Source organism: Falco naumanni, chromosome 9 (assembly GCF_017639655.2).
Source record: "Falco naumanni isolate bFalNau1 chromosome 9, bFalNau1.pat, whole genome shotgun sequence".
In the NCBI taxonomy this organism is placed as follows: domain Eukaryota; kingdom Metazoa; phylum Chordata; class Aves; order Falconiformes; family Falconidae; genus Falco; species Falco naumanni.
In genome coordinates, this window is record NC_054062.1 from 11,496,137 (window position 1) to 11,516,144 (window position 20,008).

The 20,008-nt window shown below is 52.8% G+C and overlaps 1 protein-coding gene across 2 annotated transcripts in view; it reads left to right on the forward strand.

Annotated features, from left to right (window-relative positions):
* ADGRD2 (adhesion G protein-coupled receptor D2) overlaps window positions 1–18,676 on the forward strand; it is a 28,825-nt gene extending 10,149 nt beyond the window's left edge. Inside the window, exons 13-25 of one of the 2 annotated variants that reach the window (XM_040607549.1) lie at window positions 252–378; window positions 490–593; window positions 1,219–1,321; window positions 1,950–2,103; window positions 2,874–3,007; window positions 3,680–3,795; window positions 5,447–5,567; window positions 10,694–10,735; window positions 10,951–11,004; window positions 11,343–11,487; window positions 12,048–12,106; window positions 14,691–14,721; window positions 18,357–18,676. In XM_040607549.1, the coding sequence (XP_040463483.1) occupies window positions 252–378; window positions 490–593; window positions 1,219–1,321; window positions 1,950–2,103; window positions 2,874–3,007; window positions 3,680–3,795; window positions 5,447–5,567; window positions 10,694–10,735; window positions 10,951–11,004; window positions 11,343–11,487; window positions 12,048–12,106; window positions 14,691–14,721; window positions 18,357–18,364 (1,198 nt within the window). In that variant the 3' untranslated portion in view covers window positions 18,365–18,676. Of the gene's footprint in view, window positions 1–251; window positions 379–489; window positions 594–1,218; window positions 1,322–1,949; window positions 2,104–2,873; window positions 3,008–3,679; window positions 3,796–5,446; window positions 5,568–10,693; window positions 10,736–10,950; window positions 11,005–11,342; window positions 11,488–12,047; window positions 12,107–14,690; window positions 16,110–18,356 lie in introns of those variants that run through there. The other variant, XM_040607548.1, reaches the window with a different exon arrangement.
* The last annotated feature ends 1,332 nt before the right edge of the window (window positions 18,677–20,008 follow it).

The window sequence follows — 20,008 nt, forward strand, 5'->3', positions numbered from 1 at the left end:
TGCTTTTTGATGCACATGTTGACACTAGACCTATTTTCTTGTGCATGCCTGATGGGTAAGGCAAATCTGCTGAGATTTGAGGATGAGCCAAAGGGAAGTCCATGTGAAGACATGTCTCTGGTATCCTCTTCTTCCTCCTTTCAACTCTGCTTCTTCTGGGAGAATGAAATTCCCTTAACACCTTGGCTTTCTGTTGAAGTGGATGGTAATTTCTATGTGTTTTCTCTGGGGTTTTTTTTGCCACCTGTTAGCCCAGATGCTGGTGGGATGTGGTCCACAGCTGGCTGCTCTGTGGTGACATCTCTCCCAGACTCCACTGCCTGTTTTTGCAACCATACCACGAATTTTGCTGTCCTGCTGCAGGTGTACGAGATGCAGGTAAGTGAGGAACCTTTCTCTGCAGCTTTGTGGGGTGGACGCCAAAACTGCGAGCAGCCTGCAGTTAATTTGTGGGGGTTTGTGTCTTCTGTTGTTTCATGACTGGAGCAGAGGACCACCAAGGAGGAGCTCACACTGCAGACCTTGACTTTCATTGGATGTGGCGTTTCCTTCTGTGCCTTGATAGTTACCTTCATTTTATTCTTGGCAGTTGGGTAAGAAAAGTCCAGGAACTTGTAGCTTTCTCTGTATTTTTTGTTTGATATTTTGCTTCAGAAGAAGTATACAAACAAGATGTCCTCAGTCAGTGTGGGGTGATGCAGGAGAGGCTGGGGAGCTGCACTGGTGGTTGGTAGCAGAGGGGAGGGAGTTTGTCCTTGCCTAGGGAGGGGGACTGGAGATGCTTGTATGAGCTGTGCACACACCTGAGTGTCCGTGGAAATATTTTTATCAATGACTAATAATGTTTACCACAAAAACTGCTCTGCTAGAGTTAATTTTTATAAATCAAATGGAGCAAAACCTGTTTCTTCAGTTGCCAACCCTTCTGCATTACTTGGCAAGCAGAGGGATCTGCCTTGTGAGCATGGCCATGTTCCTCCTGCTTCTCGCTGCCTGTTCCTTGGAGCACTGGGCAAGGTCTGAGCAGCTGTACCCAAGCAGATCCCCAGCGCCAAGTGCTTGCACAGCAGGGCAGTCCCCTGCCTCCTTCTGTCGTCTTTGCAGTAAGCAGCAGAGCTCACAGGCCACCCAGGAAGGTCTGCGCCCAGCAAGGACTAGAGGGGACATGTACACCCTTTCTTTTGGCTGCAGCTGAGCGCTTCCTCTCTCCTTCCTCAGTGTCCCCAAGAGTGAACGAACAACCGTGCACCAGAACCTGATCTTTGCGTTAGCGGCGGCAGAAGCTCTGCTCATGTTCAGTGAGTTGGCCAAGACCAACCAGGTAAACCCACCAGAAAGTGTCCCGCCTGGTCAGCCAGCGGGCCCAGGCCCGCTCAAGCATTATTGTCAGAGCAAACAGAACAGAAGCGTAATCCCTTTTGTTAATGTTTCATTAATTACCTGTAACTTGCATCTAGGAAAGAATTGTGTCTCCATGTTTGGAGATACGCACATATGCATTGTGCAATCTGTCAGGAAAATTCACCTTTTTTTTTTTTTTTTTCTGACAGTTTGTGTCTGACAAAAAAATCTTTCAGGAAATTAAGCAGTTATAAAACAGCAACGTATAGTTCTGTTGTCCCTTCCTGTGTCCTTTTCCACATCCCATGGCTGGAGCAAGCAGCTCAGGGATGAGAGACCTGCAAGGAAGGCCAAGAACTGCAGGAAAAGTTCCCTCTTCTGTGGTGTGAGATGGTCACACAGATGAAACAAGTGTGAGCTGCAGCAGTTGCACTCTTCATGTGTTACAATTTTAAGAACTCTTCCTGGTGCTTGTGGATGTTTACATACATTTCTACACATTCTGCAGCACAGTTTGTAGGTTGCTCTCTTCCTCCTGACCACACACACTCGGAAGCTCTCAGAGGACGACAACTCCTGACGCAGCGTGTGATCTCTCTCCTCCCCAGGTGGTGTGTTTCACCGTCACTGCCTGCCTTCATCTCTTCTTCATGGCAGCCTTTTCATGGATGCTGGTAGAGGGGCTTCTCCTGTGGAGTAAAGTGGTAGCAGTCAACATGAGTGAAGACAGGAGGATGAAATTCTACTACGTGACAGGCTGGGGTATCTACAGACTCCTCTGCATTGGGCACTCAGAAAAATGTGTCAATTTTTTGTCTAGCATGAGTTTCAACAGGAGAGATTCCCAAATGTTTGGTTTGATGCAATACAAGAGCCGGGTGCCGCTGCCCTGCAGAGGCTTTCTTACTTTTATGTGTCAAATTGCCAGTCTCAGAATATAAAAGGCATTTCTGTTATTTTTCTAAACCCAAGAGTTCAAAGGAGGAGGAAGTTTATGGTAACTGCTTGTTCTTGGAGAGCATTACTACTGTCTGATAGTAATTCAAATATAAATATGTTCCTGGCTGAGCACCCTTTATTCTGAGTGAGCCCTTTAGGGACGTAGAATTCATTTGAATGAGCTGAGTTTCATACCAAAGAGGAGCCTCTTTAGGTCAGTGCTCCTTGCAAAACACGCACCTAGTTGGACATTGGACAACAGGTTCAAATATTTTGGATTGTTTTATGTCTCTGATTGTCTATTTTGTTAAAAAAGCAATCTGAGGAGTAAATTGCTTTGATCAGGACTCAGGACTTGGAATGCTTTATACCTAGGAGAATGATGCTGACAGGGTATAAATCTCATCTTGCAGAGCTGGGACAGATTTAAGCTGCAGTAAATTGATGTTGCTCATGGGGTTTCAGAGGCTAAGCTGGCTCACGCTGGAGCGTGTCTGGCTCTGGGGGTTTTGAAGCAATTGTCTAGAGCACAGCTGACCCACATGGGTCATCTCTGCTTTTCCTGGGGTTTAATCTGGGTTTTTTTTCTGCAGGGCTTCCAGTCGTTATCGTGGGTGTGACCCTCGCAACTTCCTTTAACAAGTATGTGGCAGACAACCACTGCTGGCTGAACGTCCAGACCAACGTCATCTGGGCCTTTGTTGGCCCTGTTCTCTTCATCCTGGCCGTAAGTGCCAAAACCTGCTGGGAAGGTGTGATTTCTTCCTGTCTGGTTTTAGGAAAGCATTGCAGAGTCAGGGGTGTCAACACTCCTGTAGCGAAGGTGCTTGCTCACAGGGCTTATTGTGCCTGCTACTTTTATAGGAAATTTTTTGTTATGCTTTATATATACTTTCACAACACAAATAAATCTCTTTAACCAAAGCAGCTTTTTGTCAGAAAAAAAGTGCTTTCAGAAAATTTTGCTGACCAGTTGTTGTATTCACTGTTGAATTAGGAAATGTAGGTAGGTGTGTGGGTTGACTGGGACGTTGTCTTAACTAAAGGTCTGATTTTAATATGGGAACATCTATGTCCTCAAAGTAGTATCAGGTTCATTATACAACAGCAGGGTAGCAGACAAAGGTGCAATGTTTAAGGGGTCCAGAATAGACACTTCACAGGGAAGATATTCTGTAGGAGAAGTTTTGAGATAAGTTTTCTAGATTTCATACATGTGGATAATGTGTATGTGGCTATGAAGCACATACATGTGGCTATGAAGTATTTTATTCACCGCTTGCTCAAAAGTTCTCCCCAGGTTCTGACACTCAGTTATTGAGTTCCCGGTAGAAAAGTGTCATCCCCCCCAAGCTGAGATTACAGAAGGTTCCTGGGTCCAACAGCTCTTCTCTGGCAGGTGAACACCTTTGTGCTGTTCCGGGTGGTGGTGGTGACTGTGTCCAGTGCTCGCAGGAGATCAAAGATGCTGACGCCCAACAGCAGCCTGGAGAACCAGATTGGAATACAGATATGGTGAGCGGGGAAGGGGCCGGTTTTCCCAGCCGTGGCTGCCCAGGGTATAAACCGGTGGAATTACTGTTAAACTGAGAGTCTTTGCCTTGGTGAAGTAGAAGACCATGAGTTGGGGGAGTGAGGGCAGAAAGGATTTTCTCCTCTGGGGTAACTGTGCATCACCTAAAGGTAGTCTCTCTGCTCTGACGTCGGTGCTGCTGAGAAGCCCAGCCAGCACTTTCAGCCTGCGGAACCCGGTGCTGGACTCATCTGTGCTCACACTCCTAAACCTCAGCGCTTTGGGATGGGAGTTCCTTGGCAGTGACTGCTGAAATCAAAGCTGCCCTGGGCCCATTGGCATGACCAGGAGCATCACTCTGGGTCTGCGGATGGCCAGTGTGAGTGTCCCCATCGTCTGCAGTGGTGACAGCGTGTGTGGGAGCTCAGGTCATACTGGCGAGCTGTCTGCCCTTTCGCTAACGTCAGCCCACTGTGCGGCTGAGCAGCTTGGGCAGGTATCCTGAAAACATCACCACAGGGAAGTAAGGTAGCAGCTTGGGGTGTTCCAAGGAACCCAGAGACCCAGCTGGGTGCCTAGTTTCCGTGGAATTTTATACAGCTCCTCTCCACTTAGCAGAGCGTTGCCATTCGAGGGGACTGTAACTGAACTTGTCTCACACCCGTCCCGTGCTTAGCACTGTGTGTGCCCCACAGGAGGATGCCAGTTGTGGAGACTGCAGGGGGTTTGGCTATTTGCAATTATAAAAAGCATTTTCTATATGATTTTGGGACTTGGTGGATTGAAAGTAATGCTGGTGGGGATTTACATACATGGGGAAAGAGGCAGTGTGGACTTCTGTAATCAGTCAATATAGAGAGACCTCTAAAAAACTGCTGCTTGAGTCATTACTTTATCATGCTCTGTGAATCTTTATTGTTGTTAGCTGGCGCCAAATACCCCTGCTAGACACGCATTGTTCCCCTGTATCATAAATAATTTTTCCCAAATTTACAGAAGCACAAAGATAGGGCATTGCTGGAGGGCAAGGTGACATCCATATGCTAATAAAACAAATACATTTGCTCTCCTTGTAGCAGCAACTGGGGGGAAAATAGCTGTTTTCTCATGGCTAATGACGTCAAAGGGCTCCATTCTTGCTAACACTTAGTGATAAATGAAGAGCAGGGCTAGCACGCGGGGGGCTGAGAGGTGAAATGTTTACTTTTTCCCCTCTGAACTAATTTTGTTTGCAAAGGAATTTGTTCCATAGCTACCATCTTGGGTGCCTCTTGGTGGACACATATCTGAAAGGCACTTGCTGGGGGAGGAGAGCTGTCTCTGGCATGAAGACAAGGAAAATTTCTTCTAACCTGCAAGACAGAGGCCAGGGTGTGCCTAAACCTGTGGAGCTCTTTCAGGACAGAGCCACTCAGTGCTCCGTAACCTAGGGTGGATGCCACAGGCAGACCACGGCGATACCCCGAGCAGGGTTTGCAGAGCCAGGAAGGACACTGGCCAGGCTGGGGCTCTTTTCCAGGACACCCTGGGCTCAGGGATGTGGGGCACGACAGAGACCCTGGTGGAGGGCTGGTGGCTCGGAGGTGGGTGCCAGTGCATAGCACTTCAGCTCTGAAATGCACCCAGGTAACCCTGAGCCCTTCTTCCCGACAGGGCCACGGCCAAGCCCATCCTGGTGCTGCTGCCTGTGCTGGGGCTGACCTGGGTCTGCGGGGTCCTTGTCCACCTCAGCATCATTTGGGCCTACATCTTCATTGTGCTGAACTCCCTCCAGGTGAGTCCTGTGCCAGGCAGATCCTCACGTCACAGCCCAGCAGGTACCTGCCGTTCCTTGTGCTTCGGTGTACTCTACCCCCCCGAGTAGTCAGGGGTGTTTGGCAACTCTGAAGCCCAGCCCAGCTTTCCCAAGCCACTGTGCTGTTTTGTCTGAGGAAACTACGTTCATGCTCCCAGTGTGTGAAATGCAGCTCTGGAGACCTTGTTCATCTCACGGTCCTTCAGCACCAGTCTCTGGAGTGTCCTCCTGGTGTCACAGCTTTCCACTTCAAATCTTGTTCCTCATGTTGTTAGATTTTCAGACATCAGTGTGGTTTCAAAATGCCACTTACGAACTGATGTGCTTGTAGGGAACTTCATTAGAGTGTTGATTTGGTCATTTAATGGATAGTTAAAGTGGTGACTGTGCAGTTTAATGGGGCAGACATCCCACCTGCTATTTGCATCAGTGAAACGAGCCTCATCCCTACAGGGCAGGGATGGGCCACGTGTGCCAGCATCGCTGTTAGAGCAGGGCTGTTCGTGGAGAGCGTCTCAAAGGTCACGTCCAGCCATAGTGTGCCTGATTGCTGCTTAGATGGTTTGTGTTCCAGGATGAGTATTTTCCGTCTGGTTCATGTTCAGACATTCTTAGAGGTTGTGGCCCAAGAATTGTACCAGCAGAATCACCTTCTCTTTGCCTGGAGGTCAGCTGTATTGCAGGGAGACAAGAGAAGAATAATTATAAATCAAGGACTGAAAATCTTTACCCATAAAGTCCGTATTATCTGGAGCTGTGCAGCTGCTCTCCAGGGATGCTCCTGGTACCCACTGAGAGCTGCACTGGACTCTGATGGGATGCAGGACCATTAGGTGGAACAGGTCGCAATGTGGGCTGGCGATCAGAGCCTTGCACAGGGAGGCTGGAAATGTGTGTGCTGTTTGTAGCTCTGAGTTTGAAGACCTTGGATGAGTCATGTAGTCTTCTTCAGCTGCTTCATTCCTCTCTAGGTAGCATCAATTGGCTCCATTTTTAAGGCTACTTGCCTGTGTTGCAGTCCTCCAGGGCCGTGGCTCTGACTACTGTACTTCAGAGTCATGTTGTTTAATAGGGATCTCTGTAGGGCAGAGAGTAACCCTGATGTGTAAAGAAATACTTAGTATTTGCTTCTACATTTACTGATTTCATGGAAAGAGTTTTAAGAATTAGTTAATTGTAACTAGCCTGTATGTGGTTAAGAGACCAAAGCAAACTGTGTTAGTCACAGCAGCCAGGAGCGCTTAGTTCTGCACCGAGCTAGGACTGTTCCCAGGACCTCAGGATATCTGAAACTCAGGGACACGTGGTGACAAAAAAGTCTCTGAACATGTGCTTACCACCTGGGACTCAAAGCATCAGCCGCTTCTTGGCAGCAGCTTTCCAAACCCTACAGCAAGCAGCTGTAGATGGAGCTAGAGACGCGCTGCCCACCAGTGCCGAAGGGTCCCGAGGCAGGGGCTGGGGGCAGGGGTCCCTGCGCAGGGGCCAGGCATGGGCCCAGTCCGGCCCCTGGGGCTGGGGCTGCACCAGCACAAGTGGCGCTGGAGGCACCCACACCGCCAGCCCTGTCCCTGAGCACCGGCTGTCCACAGAGGTACTTTTCGGAGCCCCTTGCCCAGTGCTCGAGGACAAATCCTGCTCCAGGGGATCCAAGTCAAGAGAGCAGCTAGGTTCTACGCTCCAAACCATTGCAATCCAAAGAGGTCACCACCCCCATCTCCCTTTTTTCTTTGGATTCAATAAAAATTGGCTTCTGCTGTAGCTTTCACTTACGGAGCAGCAGAGTTCGCGGTGTTTCCCTCTGGCACACTTGGCCGGTTTCGTGTAGCACTGGCCCAGCTCTCCAAGGGCGAAGTGCAGGCATTATCACCACGTGCACAAGGTGGTGGTTGCTCCAGGGATGTGCTGCCTGTGGCTGGTGCTGGTCTAGCGGCCGGGTGCTGCTCACACGCATCCTTCGTCTCGCTGATGGGCATGTTCCAAGGCCAAACAAGGACCACTTCTCCAAGAAGATGGAGATGTCCAAGGACATCTCTGCTATTAGAGACATCAGAAGGGTGGCAGGAGGCCTGTCCTAACTGTAATTAAATATAGCATCAGTTCTCCTTGCCTCCTCGTGCCATGCTTAGGTTACTGAGCAGAAGAGAACTCCAGGCTCAGTGCTGTGAAGAGATGAGGTGAGCAGAGCTGATAACAGCACCAGCATTTTTTCGTTCACAGAGAAAAAGTCATTTCTCAGCTTGGGTGAAATCCATCAATATCAGCAGAGAGGCAGATCAGAGCACAGTGTCCCAGCACCAGCCTGGCAGCCTTCCTCTGCCTTGCTTCAGTGTTCCTGTGTTAAAAACATGAGCATGTACATGACACCGGAGGGGTCCTGCTGAGGATCTCAGGCTTGGATAGCCTTCAGGAGAGCTACTTCCACAAGGACTCAGGGCTGCTTTTTCCTCTGCCACCCGGCACTGGCAAGGGAAATCTCACAAGTAGTTCCTTGGTTCAGTGACTGCTGATACCCTTGGCCATGGCCCAGCCATGTCAGTGCCCAGCCTGCAGCCTCCGTGGCTCGCTCAGCCCTTGGTCCATCGTGATGCCAGCAGAGGGGCTGTGGGATGCTGGCTGTCGTAACAGGGATGCTGGGCATATGGGCTTTTTGAGAGACGAGGAATAGTACCTGACATGAACAAATGTGTCCTCTGGATGATACACCTCCTGAGGCTCTCTCTCACAAACGATGACAATGTCCACCTTGGGTGAGATAGGAGCTGAGGTGTTTGCTGGGTCAGGATTTGTTTTCCTCCCTTGCTTTCTAAGTTATTGCTGCTTTCGGTTTAGTTCTTTCTCCTCAAGCTCAGTAGGAGCCGTGGCTGTTGTGTGGACAGACAGCCCAGGGTTTGTCCGTGAATATGCCGTGCTTGTTTGCCTCTGTCCCTTTGTTACCAAGTTCTTACCCCAGCAGAGAAATGCTGGTGGGAAGCTGTGGAGTTGAGAGGAAGCAGGGATAGAGCCATCCCATCTCAGCCGCTTTGCTGGCTGTCTTATGGATCACCTTGGAATGTCCTTTGGGCCAGCGTGCTCCTTCATGCGCGGGTCTTGTGCAGGGAAGTTTTGCCGCTGTGGTGGTTGTTGTTTGACTGCTTTCTGTTTATCTGCGGAAACTGAAGCCTGTCTTCAAGGTTACTCTGTGCGTCGACACCAAACATGACAACTCCTGCTGCAGCCAGGCAGCACAGGAATTCAGCCGAGTGACTGAAAAGCAACAGAGAGCGATGCTGCACCGGAGGCAGCTGCCTCGCAGGTTGGCGAGCAGGCAGCAGCACCGTCCCTCCGGCCGGTCGTTCTGCAGGTAGCAGCACCCACACCCTGCCGAGCACCCAGTGCTGGCCGGAGGTACCTGCTGTTGAGAAACAACATAGGTGAATGTGAACTTGTAGAGCTGGAGGGATGGTCCTGAGGCTGGAGGGATGGTCCTGAGGCTGGCTCAGGGCAGGGACTTGCAGAGCCACTTGCCCATCTCCAGTGAGAGAGGAGCTGGAGGGGGCGTTGCTCCCAGCAGGGGTGTGTGGGGTGCAGCAGGACCTGGGTGCTGGACAGACGGACACCAGGCAGGAGCATCCATCCTGCTCTGTGGGTCCCAGCATGTGCTGTGCTCTCGTCTGTGGCCACACAGCACTTGCTCCACTGTGAGCGGGGAGCTGCAGGGGACAGGGCATTGCAGGACCTGCTGGGAGAACTTGGGACGCAGGCAGGAGCATGGGCAGGAGTGCAGGCAGGAACACAGGCAGGAGCACAGGCAGGAGCATGGGCAGGAGCGCAGGCAGGAGTGTGAGCAGTAGGATCCTCCAGAGCCACAGCTCTGCTTCCGCCCGCGCTGCAGCTGGGCCTCCTCTCCTTCCTTGCTCTCCTTCCAGCCGACCTCGCCGTTCCCCCCTCCCCACTCTCATCCAGAATGATTATTTCAAGGAAGACCTGCCTTGGCAGCCTGACCAGAAATCTGGTCTGGGGGAGTGACCAGCATTGCTGGCTGAAGGACAGGTCATGGCACGGTGCCAGGGTACTGCTACCATAACGCCTGCCAAGAGCTTGCAGATGAAGAGCAAGGCTCATTGAAGACAAGATGGATTACTTTTCTTGCTGCAGCTGATTTATCTAGCTGCGATAACAAACACCCCACAGATATAACATAAATCTGGTGGGCCAGATAGGACTGCCTTAAGGCCAGAATCGTTGGTCTGGAGCTGTAATTAGCCCCAGGCTGTGGCCTCCAGGCAATGCTAGCTCCAGCCCTGCCCCAGGCACCTTCCTGGAGCACATTCCGCACTGGCCCCAAGCACACAGTTGTGGGCGAGCACTTAGTTGTGGCAGAGCCTGTCATTGCTCACTGGTCCTTGGTGTGTGCAAGCAACAGCACCGGTTCGGCAAGCAGGGAGAGGGTGGCCAAGGCTGTGCTGCCGGAGCCCCGGCACGCCAGCATGAAGGTTTGTCCAGGCTGGGGCTGAGCAAAGCCCCTGGGTCAGTACCGCACTGAATTTGGGTCAGAGGGTCCCATTAATGCTGTGGTCTGTCACTGCATGGGACAGAAGACCTGTTCCTGGCTTCATGCTGCTCTTTATCTGCGGGAGGCTGGCAAAAGCCCCCCTGGGGCCAGTGGTCAGTGGGAAGGGAGGTCTGCTTCCCAGATTTCAATTCCCCTAGCAATTAATTCCTGATGGCTTCTTCTTCTGAGATCTGAGGGAGGTGTTTCCTGGGGGATTTTGCATGCATGAGTGAATGGGAGTACGGGAGAGCTTCAGGCTCGGGAAGCTGAGTGCCCTGCGAGGGATGCCTGCTCCCCACAATTGAAATGGAGTGAGAGGAGAAGGAGGAGGGACTGAGGCAGGGACCATCTCTCCTTTGGACTCTCTGTGAAGAGCCTGGTCTCAAGTGTGATTGTAAGGAAGGTCCTTCCTGCCCAGCTGTCCCTGGCTGTGCCGTGCCCACCACCTGTGCCTCTCCCTTGCAGCCCAGTCCTCACCCATGCTGGTGCTCATCAAACTCATTTCCTCCCATGTGAAGTAGCACAAACCAGCTGTACATCTCTAACCCTTCCTGTGCTCTCTCCTTTTCAGGGCCTGTACATATTCCTCGTCTATGCAGTCTATAACAGCGAGGTAAGAGGTGCCCCTGGCTGGGGCTCAGTCACTCATCACGGCAACTGTTTTATTAGCAGTCAAGGGGGCAGCTGGGGCTGTAGTAGTTGCAACAGCCAGCATAGCCCCAACCATGCTTCTGGAGCAGCAGTTGCTTGGTCTCCGTGACTTGTTGGAGGATCTTGTGTTCTGCTAGAGCTGCTGCAGCCCTCTCTAATGTCCTTGCTCTGCTCCAGGTGAGGAATGCCATCCAGAGGATGAAGGACAAGAAGAAAGCACTCTCGTTCACAGTAAGTTGCAAGGAAACCCTGCTGCCCGCTTCATTTATCATGCAGCCACCAGAGGAGGGCCCTAGGCGCACATCTGCTCTGCTTTGAGGAGATGATGTTGGAAAGAAGTCTTAGTTTTCTATTTTTTTTGTCTCCCTTCTTTACAGTCCTGTTGGACAATGCAGACCCAAAGCCAATCTACTCTGGTTAGATAGCAGCCTGCAGTACCAGGGTGGGATGGGAGTCAAAGTGCCAGGGGCCACAGTGCAGATCAAATCGATCTTTAAAGTTGGACCTGGGTCTAGCAAAGACTCATGTTGCAGTTTTCACTGTCCCATGTCTCTACCCTGTCATTACAGAACTGCTCTCATCCCATCAACTACTTATCAAGTCCAAGAAACACGACCTCCTGGGAGACAGGGAAACCGAGTCCTTCTGCAGCTGAGAGTGCCTTGTCAAGCCCTGTGCAGAAAGACCCTCCAGTGAAGAACATCACCAACAAAGGTAAAGAGGGTTGTCGTTGCTGTTGGCCCAGGCTGTGTGATGAGAACACAGTAAAATGTTATTCCCAAGGCTTGAATTGTAGTGCATGTTCACTTGGCACTGCATTAGCTCATTTGCACACTGAGCCTCTGTGAGCACTTGGGGTCTGGTGCTGCAAGTGTAGCACAGAATGAAGGGTTCCCAGGGAAGGCAGGGACTTCTGTGGATCTCAGAGGGGTCAAGTTCATGCCCACAGGCTAGATGGGCGTGGGCATGGGGGTCTCATCACTGTGTTATGCAGCATTGCATTCTTCAGAGGCAAAAATCCATGTTTGTGTCTTAAAATGCATTTTGTGGAGGAGGGGAGGCAAAGGTGGCAGAAGGAAACAGGGGGGTTAGCTTTGGGGAAAAAAGGTGTTGCGTGCTTCTACTAGTTTGTGGGTGCCATTATGCAGATAGCCTGTTGGGTCTCTTCGCTTCAGTGGGAGATACTTAGGGGACACAAAGCACCAAGTTCGTGGTAAAGCATGAATATTTCTACTCTCTAGTCTCCAAACTCATTGTGCTGCATCACCTCCTAGGAAATTTTGGAGCCAAAATTCCGATGGGGATTTCATCAATTATGTCACCCGAGAGACCGGTATGTAATGTCTTCTGTTATTCTTCCACCTTCACCCACGCACAGAGCACAGTAGTTGTGTAGGAATGGCATTGGTGTCTGATGGTTCCAGTGAGGGGCTGGGACTTGAGGCAGCTGGTAGCGTTACCAGCTCTGGCACAAATTCAGTGTTTTACGTTGTGCAAGTCCCAGAAGCTGCCTGACTCATGCACCCTGCGCCCAGACTGAGGGTAATGCCGATCCCCCCTGCCCCAGGGCGTTACAGAAGCTGCAGAGCATTGGTGAGGGACCAGGCAGGTGTTAGCACAGCACCCACGCTCTCCTCCTCAGGGCCAGTCCAGACATGCCACCTGCCTGTCAAAACCAAGGTCTTGATACACATCCTGAAGACTCTGGTTTATTAAAATACCTACTCATTATTAGCAATGTACTGGTTTAAGTCATTTAAGTCATTTGAGATGCATGCTTTCGTGCCCACAGTGGCCACTCCTGGTAATCAGGCCAGATGCAATGAAGCATTTGCTGCTCTGCCGGAGCAGAGGATGGAGAGTGCGGTGGGCTGGCAGGCAGGAGCTCTGGCCGGTGACCTGCCTCAGCTCTGCAGTGTGGGCAGGGCATGGCTCAGGAGGCAATTGCCTGAGCAGGGGCTGGCCCGGGCAGGGGCAGGTAGCAGAGGGCACCGGGGCAGAGCACCTGTTCTGCAGGTACGAGAAGGTGAGGCCCCAGAATGGCCAGTTTCCAAGGCAAGAGCTCACCCCTGAGCTGATGGGGAACCAGCCCCGCTGCCGTGCCGGGAGGGTGATTGTAGCCAGGGCACGCATGAACAGAAGGAGCCAGTGCATTTAAGGGAGTAAAGCACCGAGTGGAGGTTGGCACAGACCAAGGCAGGACATTCCCCCATGACAGCACATTCAAACCAGGGCAGGGACTTGCTGTCCCTGCAGTGGGCAAAGTGCGCCTGTCCGGGGAGGGCAGGCTGGGTTGTGCTGCCTGCCGGAGTGTGATGTACAGCTCAGCAAGGTATGGCCTAAAGCAGGGAACAATTTAAATTTGACTACTCTGATACCGCTTCCATCTCCCACTATTGAAATGATCATCAGTCCTTGTGCACTTGACATACAAGTGCTGTAATTTCCTCAGAATAAAATCCAACACTACTTTCATGTGAGTCTCTCACTGAAGGATCTCTCTCTCCCTCTCTAATATTTATCCTTTGAAAACCTGTGTCACATAGACAGCTCTTATTTATCCAATAGATAATACTTCTATAGCTGGCATATCATTTTGAAGCCACTCAATAAAATCCATATTTGTATCTCCCATGATTTATACTGTGGTTAGTGCCATTCCTCCCCTCCTGCTGAACGCCGGCTGGGATTCATTCGCAGGTGATGCTTTCCTCAGCCAGCCAGGTGCTGGCTGTGTGAACTGGGACCAGGGCTAAGCTCCTGGCACCAGGTATGAGACGTGGGCCAAGGGGATTAGCCCAGGGGCCCGAGTTTCCTAAGGCCGGGAGCCTTGGGAGGCAGCAGATCTAAATGCCAAGGCCGTGGCATTTCCTACCAGGCAAAGACAGAAAGCACTTTCCTCCATGTGAGGGTCACCAAGGACTTTGCTGTATCGTTGTTGCTTAAGCATAAACATTGCATTTTTAATGTATTTGTTTCCTTTCTAAGTAAGGTGGATGCAGCAAAAGGTGCAGCTGATGCCAGGGCCTGCCTGGGGAGGGGGGCACAGCCCCCTGCCCACGCACATCTGTGGGGCGGCAGCACTGCTCCTAGCACTCGCCCGGTGCCCGCATGAGAGCGGCGGTGCTGAGCCCCATCCTCACGGCGAGGGGGCTGGCGCAGCTGTGCCGGGGCTGGTGCTACCCACCCCCCCACCCCCCCGAGAGCTGCTGCTTTCTGCGGTTGTATAAGTCCGCGCTGTTTTTCCTGCTCCCTGGCTAAATGAGTCACGGCACTCGCTGGAGGAGCGGTGAATTAAGAATGTCACTGGCAGCTGCACAATAGTTTGGATGAAGAGAAGATGCTACTTAAAAACGTTTGAAAACACTTAAAATGACAAAACACTGCGTGAGTGGAGATACAAACACAGACGAGATGTTCTTTGTATTTCAGCTTTTTCAAATGTTGTTTGGTGATATTTATTGCTGTTGGGCTGGGAGCAGGAATTTCACACCTCACAGAGCATTAAGCATCACTTAAGCACAGGGTCCAGGCTTGTGTGTGCTCTTTCCACCACAGCACGGGGGGTGGGGGAGAAAGTTCTCCCTCCACTTTTCATGGATTTTCCTGTGGTTCCCACCACAGTGTCCAGCCCACTGGGTCCCCCCAGGGCTCGGGGGTCCCTGTAGAGGGCATGAGGTTGGGGGTGCTGCTGGGAGGTGCAGCTGTGTCCGGGGACACTGCAAGGTGCCCGTCCCTCGGGGACTGGGTGAAGGCTCCAGTCCCCAGCCTGCGCGGTGGCTCCGTGGCACGGAGCGTGCGGGGCAGCAGTGGGGTGCTGGGGACCCCTGCCTGGCCCCGGGCAGCGTGGCAGGGGTGCCAGCAGCGAAGCAGTCAGACCTCTACCTTCTGCTAACAAACCTTCTCCCCTCTTTCAGGCTGTAGAGCTGACAGCATTCAAGTCCTCAGGTAACATTTGCCTACATCACGTTCTTTATTTTTTGTTGCTGCTGCTACTGGTTTCTGTGGTTGCGTGGTGGAGCGCTGCCCGGAGGGCAGGTGGTTTTTGCTCAGGCTTCATTTTATTTCCAAACTGCCCTGGTGGGTGCAGTCCTGGCCAGGCTGTTGGGAGCTCCGTGTTCCCCTGCACAGATGAGGGAGAGGGAGGGTATGGAGCCCCAGCAGCTCTGCTGGTGCTGTCAGTGCTGCCTGTGCTGCCTCTCCCTGGCAGTACTGGTGGCTCAGGCAAGGGTGCCTGTCTTGGGGCACCCACCTGGTTTCTCCCCATGTCTCCACACTTTTCTTGCTGCCTGTCCGTGCCTGCAGCTTGCTGCACACCGGTTCCCTGGGCCCCTGCACAGCAGTGGAGCTGCAGGTCGCAGGTGGCAGGCAGCAGAGGGGCGGTGGGTACCTGCTGATATCTGTGCTGAGCTCTCTGCCTGCTCACCCCAGCATGGCCAGTCCTCAAGGCGCAGCGGGGACCAGCACCTCTCCCTGCTTGGCAGGCCCTGGGCTGCTTTTAGGGGTGGCAGCAGCAACTCGCAGCCACAGGGTATTTAAAACGCGCAGGTGCTGCAGAAGGTGCTGGTGGGTGGTAGGAGTGCCTTGCTCCCAGCGAAGGGAAGCCAGGGAAGGTGGGGTGTTGAGGCAGCACTGGATTTATGAGCTTAAAAGCAGCCATTTAGTTTCTTCTGTTTCAGGTTGTAGAAAGGCCAATGTCACCGTGGAGGTGGGTAGAATTAAAACCAGAAATCCCTCCTAAGCCCCAGACCTCTGCTCACAGCAGTGCTGGGGAGAGGCCAGCCAGCCAGAGCTCCCTGCTCCCTCCCCGGCTTCCCTGCCTGGCTTTGGGCAAGTCACCAGCTCCTCCGGGTACGGGTGCAGCATATTTCACTTTATTTTTTTACCAACTGCTGCCAATTACTCTCGGCACTCTCAGTACAATCTCTGGATGGGGTCACTCAAGCAGACAGTGCAGTGAAGAAGCACCAGGAATGGATTGATACTATTTTTTCTGCATTGTTACATTTTCTTTTGTCAAAAGAAGCAGTGCATTAGCAGGTTTCTGATTTTGCTCCACATTAAGTGTCTAAGCAGGGCATGCTTAGACTATTTTCGAGACGATGCCACCCAGAAGCATTGCAGCTTTCTTCCCCACAGTGGACACATGAGCAAGGCAGAAACGGTGGCATCCAGGAGTAGATGTGCTGCGGCATTTCAGGTGTAGGAGTGGGGTCTCAGAGACAGCAAGACCTACACCCAGCACGTGCATTTGTGCTCTGTCCCCCCGCCCCACTCTCACCCTCCTCACCTGCTCCTGCATATTTCAATCTAGCCATATGTGTAATTAAACTCCAGCTGTGCAAAGAGGCGGGTTGTTTAGTTTGGTTTTGTTTTCTCAGGTAAGCCCTCAGTATATTTTTAAAAGCCTGGGTCTGCCCAGGGGACAGTGGGGACACCAGGCTGGGCTCGGTGCCTGCCCCCTCACATGCTGACTGATGCACAACAGCCATGGAAGCAGCGGGTGGGTGCAAGGCAGCGCTGTGCGCGGCCACCCCCTCTGCTAGCACCAAGAGCGGCTCCTCGTGCACCCCGGGGTGAGGGAGCCCTTGGTTGGGCAGTCCTTCATCCTGGGGTGAATGAGAAGATCTCCTTGAACCAGAAGAGCACTCCTCTGCACACTTGTGTAAGCCAGTGTGCGACACACCGCTGATGCTGGCTATGCTGCGCTGCTCCCAGGCGCCGGGCTCAAAGACAAGTGCTTCCAGCCTTTAAAAAAAAATAGTAAAAGGTGGTAATGCCCAGCTGTAGTAATGCCTGGAAGACCCCAGGGCAGCTCAGCTTCGCACAGGCTCCCATCTTCACAGCTTGTTCAACACAGCAAAATGCTGTGTCGCTCTTGGGAATCAGAGCTGCCAGGGGAAGCAAAGCATAAACCTGTGCTCGGTGATGAACAAGAGACAAATCATTTCAACACAGACACCACTTCCTCTCTTCTATATATTTTCTCCCAGATAGTTTAATGAAAAGAGACATATTTTGCCCCAGGTATCTTTATTTGAAAATTTCCAGCCAGCTCTAAGGAAAATTGTGATGAACCAGTGGCAGGCTTGCAGGAGCTCCTGCGGAGACCCAGGAGGAGCCCACCTGCCCTGCAGTCCAGTGGGCAGAGCTGGTGGGCAGCAGGAGCGTGGGACCCTGGGCACTGGCGGGAGACTTGGGGCTTAAATGACTTGCTCACAACCTCTCAGGAAAGCTGTGCTGGATCTGGGAGGGGATCCACCACTTCTCTGCTCGAGGGCCTCAGCCGTGCTGTGAGAGCCGTGGGCATCACGCTGGCTCCAAGCGCAAGAGGCAGCCAGTGGGTCCGTGGGGAGAGGTGGGATGGGCTCCCAATGGTGCCTTAATATGTGTGAGGATGAGGGTGGATAAAATCCAGGTAAATACCAGGCCTGTTTCAGAACCACAGAAATGCATTTGGAGCATGGCTGTGGCTGGGAGGCAGGCGTGGGCTCCCTCCCCGACTCCCCACCCCCAATAGTGGGGCTCCCCCCGCAAGGACTCAATTCACTCGGAGAGGCCGCACGTTTCTGCAGTAATGAGCTCCAGCCCAGCTGTACAAAGCTGCACGTTGCAGCGAGCGCACTGCCCGGTTTCATTACACCCTTTATGTAAGCAGGGGATGGCCGGGGGTGTTCACATATTTGCACAAACAATAAGTACTGTCTTCCTTGTCTTGGCAAACAAGAGCTCCAAGAGGCCTCCACATCCTCCATCTCTTCAAGTGATGGCTGCTTTGTTTCCCCACGATAATTTCATTATTCTGTTTGAATACATTTATATGTTGCTAAGCCACACATAGCAACATGGATCTTGTCTCCATGGCCCAGCCTTTCTCTGATCAATATTGAGTAATTCTGCAACTCTCACCATACCACGTTAAATAAGATCGGTTTTAAAATAATAAGGAAATTATTTTGGAATTATATTCTTCGGAATTCAAAGGCAGTAAAGCACCTGAGTGTTGTGGGGACTTGGAGAAATGCAGCACCCCCCGCACTGACCCTGCTGGGCTGCCCCGCAGTGGGATCACTGCTGCCATCCGTGCCACGGTCCTTCCCAACGGGCAGAGGGTACCTTATGCCCCAACGGAAGGAGGTGCAGCCCATGCGACACCAGTGCTCCCTGCCACGGTAGTGCTGGTGTTTTCATTAAATCCATTTAAACCTCACTCTTCAGCGCTCTGGGAGCTTGGTGCTGTGCGCAGTGGGCAAATTACTGATCAGAGGAAGAACAGGTTTCTCCTTACAGCCACGGCCCCATGCATGGAGGCTGCTTTGGTTCCCTGCTGTAAGGACCATCTTTCAGAGACCCCTAAAGGGCAGAGGTGTCCATGTGATGGCAGAGCCACAGTGGCAACAGGCAGGGCTGGCTGGGCCAGAGCAGCGGCTGCCTCCTCCCACTGTGCCGTCCTACAGCAGGTTTGGTCTGTGCTTTCTCCCAGCGTGCTGTGGGACCCCACCAAGTGCACCCACTGCCCTCAGAGGGACCCCTGCCCTCCCCTCCCCGCCGACACAGCTGAGACCCTCTCTCTTTTGCTTTAGGAGTCTGAGAAGTTTCTGGGTGATGGGCTCCATCAACGCCAAGGCTCTTCCAACAGCCTGGAGGACGGCGGGTCGGAGGAGCTGGCTCCCATGCAGAGGGCTCTCCCAGCCCAGGCAGAGCTGTTAGCCCTGTGCTTCTTCCTAGCAGCATGTGCAGACAAAACCAAGGCAGGACTGGGGTAGTGTGGGGGTCTCACAGGGCTTCGTCTGCTGCTGAGAATTGCCCTGCTCTTCCCCAGGGGTGGGCAACCATCAGGTGGGTACTGGTTGTGACTCCTGCCCAGCCTGCGTGCCAGCCCAGGGCCCCGTGGCTCAGGCCGCCTCTGCCAAGTAGATCTTGTTTAGCTTGGGGGAGCTGGAGCAGGCGGCACAGGAGTGAGCCCCGCTTTGCCCACAGCAGCCATGCCCAGGCAGCGCACCCGTGCTCCCATCCCGGTGAGGATTGCCGCTTTCCCCGGGCTCAGCACACCGCTCTGCCGGGGCAGGGCTGGGGACCGGCCACCCGGGAAGCACATGTGCTAAGGAAGACAGCAGCTGGCTTGAAGCATTCTCTAAACCAGCTGACTTCAATAGCATCTTCTGCTGTTTAGGACAAAAATCCTCTCCCTGCTCCTCCTGGGGCTCCCACCCGGCTGGCGTGGCCCCTCGCCAGCTGGGTTGTGTTTTCTCTTCCTCTGTTCTTTACATCCAACTGGCTCTCCTGTTAGCTCCCTAGTGTTTAGAGCACGTAAAACATGTTGGGGTTTTTGCTGATTATGATGACAGTAAATGCTGATTTTAAAGGCAACCTTCTCTCCTTGTTGCAATGTACCCGCAGGAATGTGCTGCGGTTCAGGCGCGGCCACACGCTGCGGCTGTACGTGGCTGGATGCAGTGGAGGGCGGTTTGGCCACGGTACAGGGGACCAGGGCACTGCACGCTGCCCTGTGCTGTGTCCTGCGCTGCGCCACCTTCCCTGGGCTCAGCACAGCATGTGCCAGCCAGCAGGTATTTGCGTGCTGTTGGGAACCGCAGCCCTAGAGCAGCCCGGTGCTGGTCAGGAGGGCGAGGTGTGCGTGCAGACCATCGTGCCAGTTATCGGAGTCAGCCAAGCAGCATCCCCAGCTGCTGGCACTGGGGAGAGCCAGGGCATGGGGCACTTCCCAGCACTGAAATGCCACAGACAGGGCATCAAACCCATTGCAGGGCTCTGTGCTTTGCGGTGGGTTTGCTCCCTGCCGCAGTGCATGGCACACTGGGGGCTCTCGGCCACAGTGACCACCAAGGGCTACATGAAAAATCCTGAGTCTAAGCTAATTGCCCATAAATGTTGTCATTCGTGAGCTCACTTGCAGAACACACTCAGAGTCACTATGGCAATTCCCAGCAGTGCTTTGAACCTGATCCTGACTCACACCACAGCAGCGACCCCCCTCCCACAGCCGTGGTGTCCCAGTCACACCAAAGGCAGGTGGCACTCCAGGAGGGACACCCTTGGGCACCCGGCGTGTGCCGGGCCAAGCACTGCTCTCCCATGGGAGTGCCAGGCAGGGCATCCCGCCTGCCTGTGGGGAGCCAGGAGGAGGGGGCAGCAGGACAAGGAGGGTTAGAAAGACAGTCCAAAAAGACAAAAGTCTGCCTTTTTAAATGAACTGCAAAATTTATTACAGTGG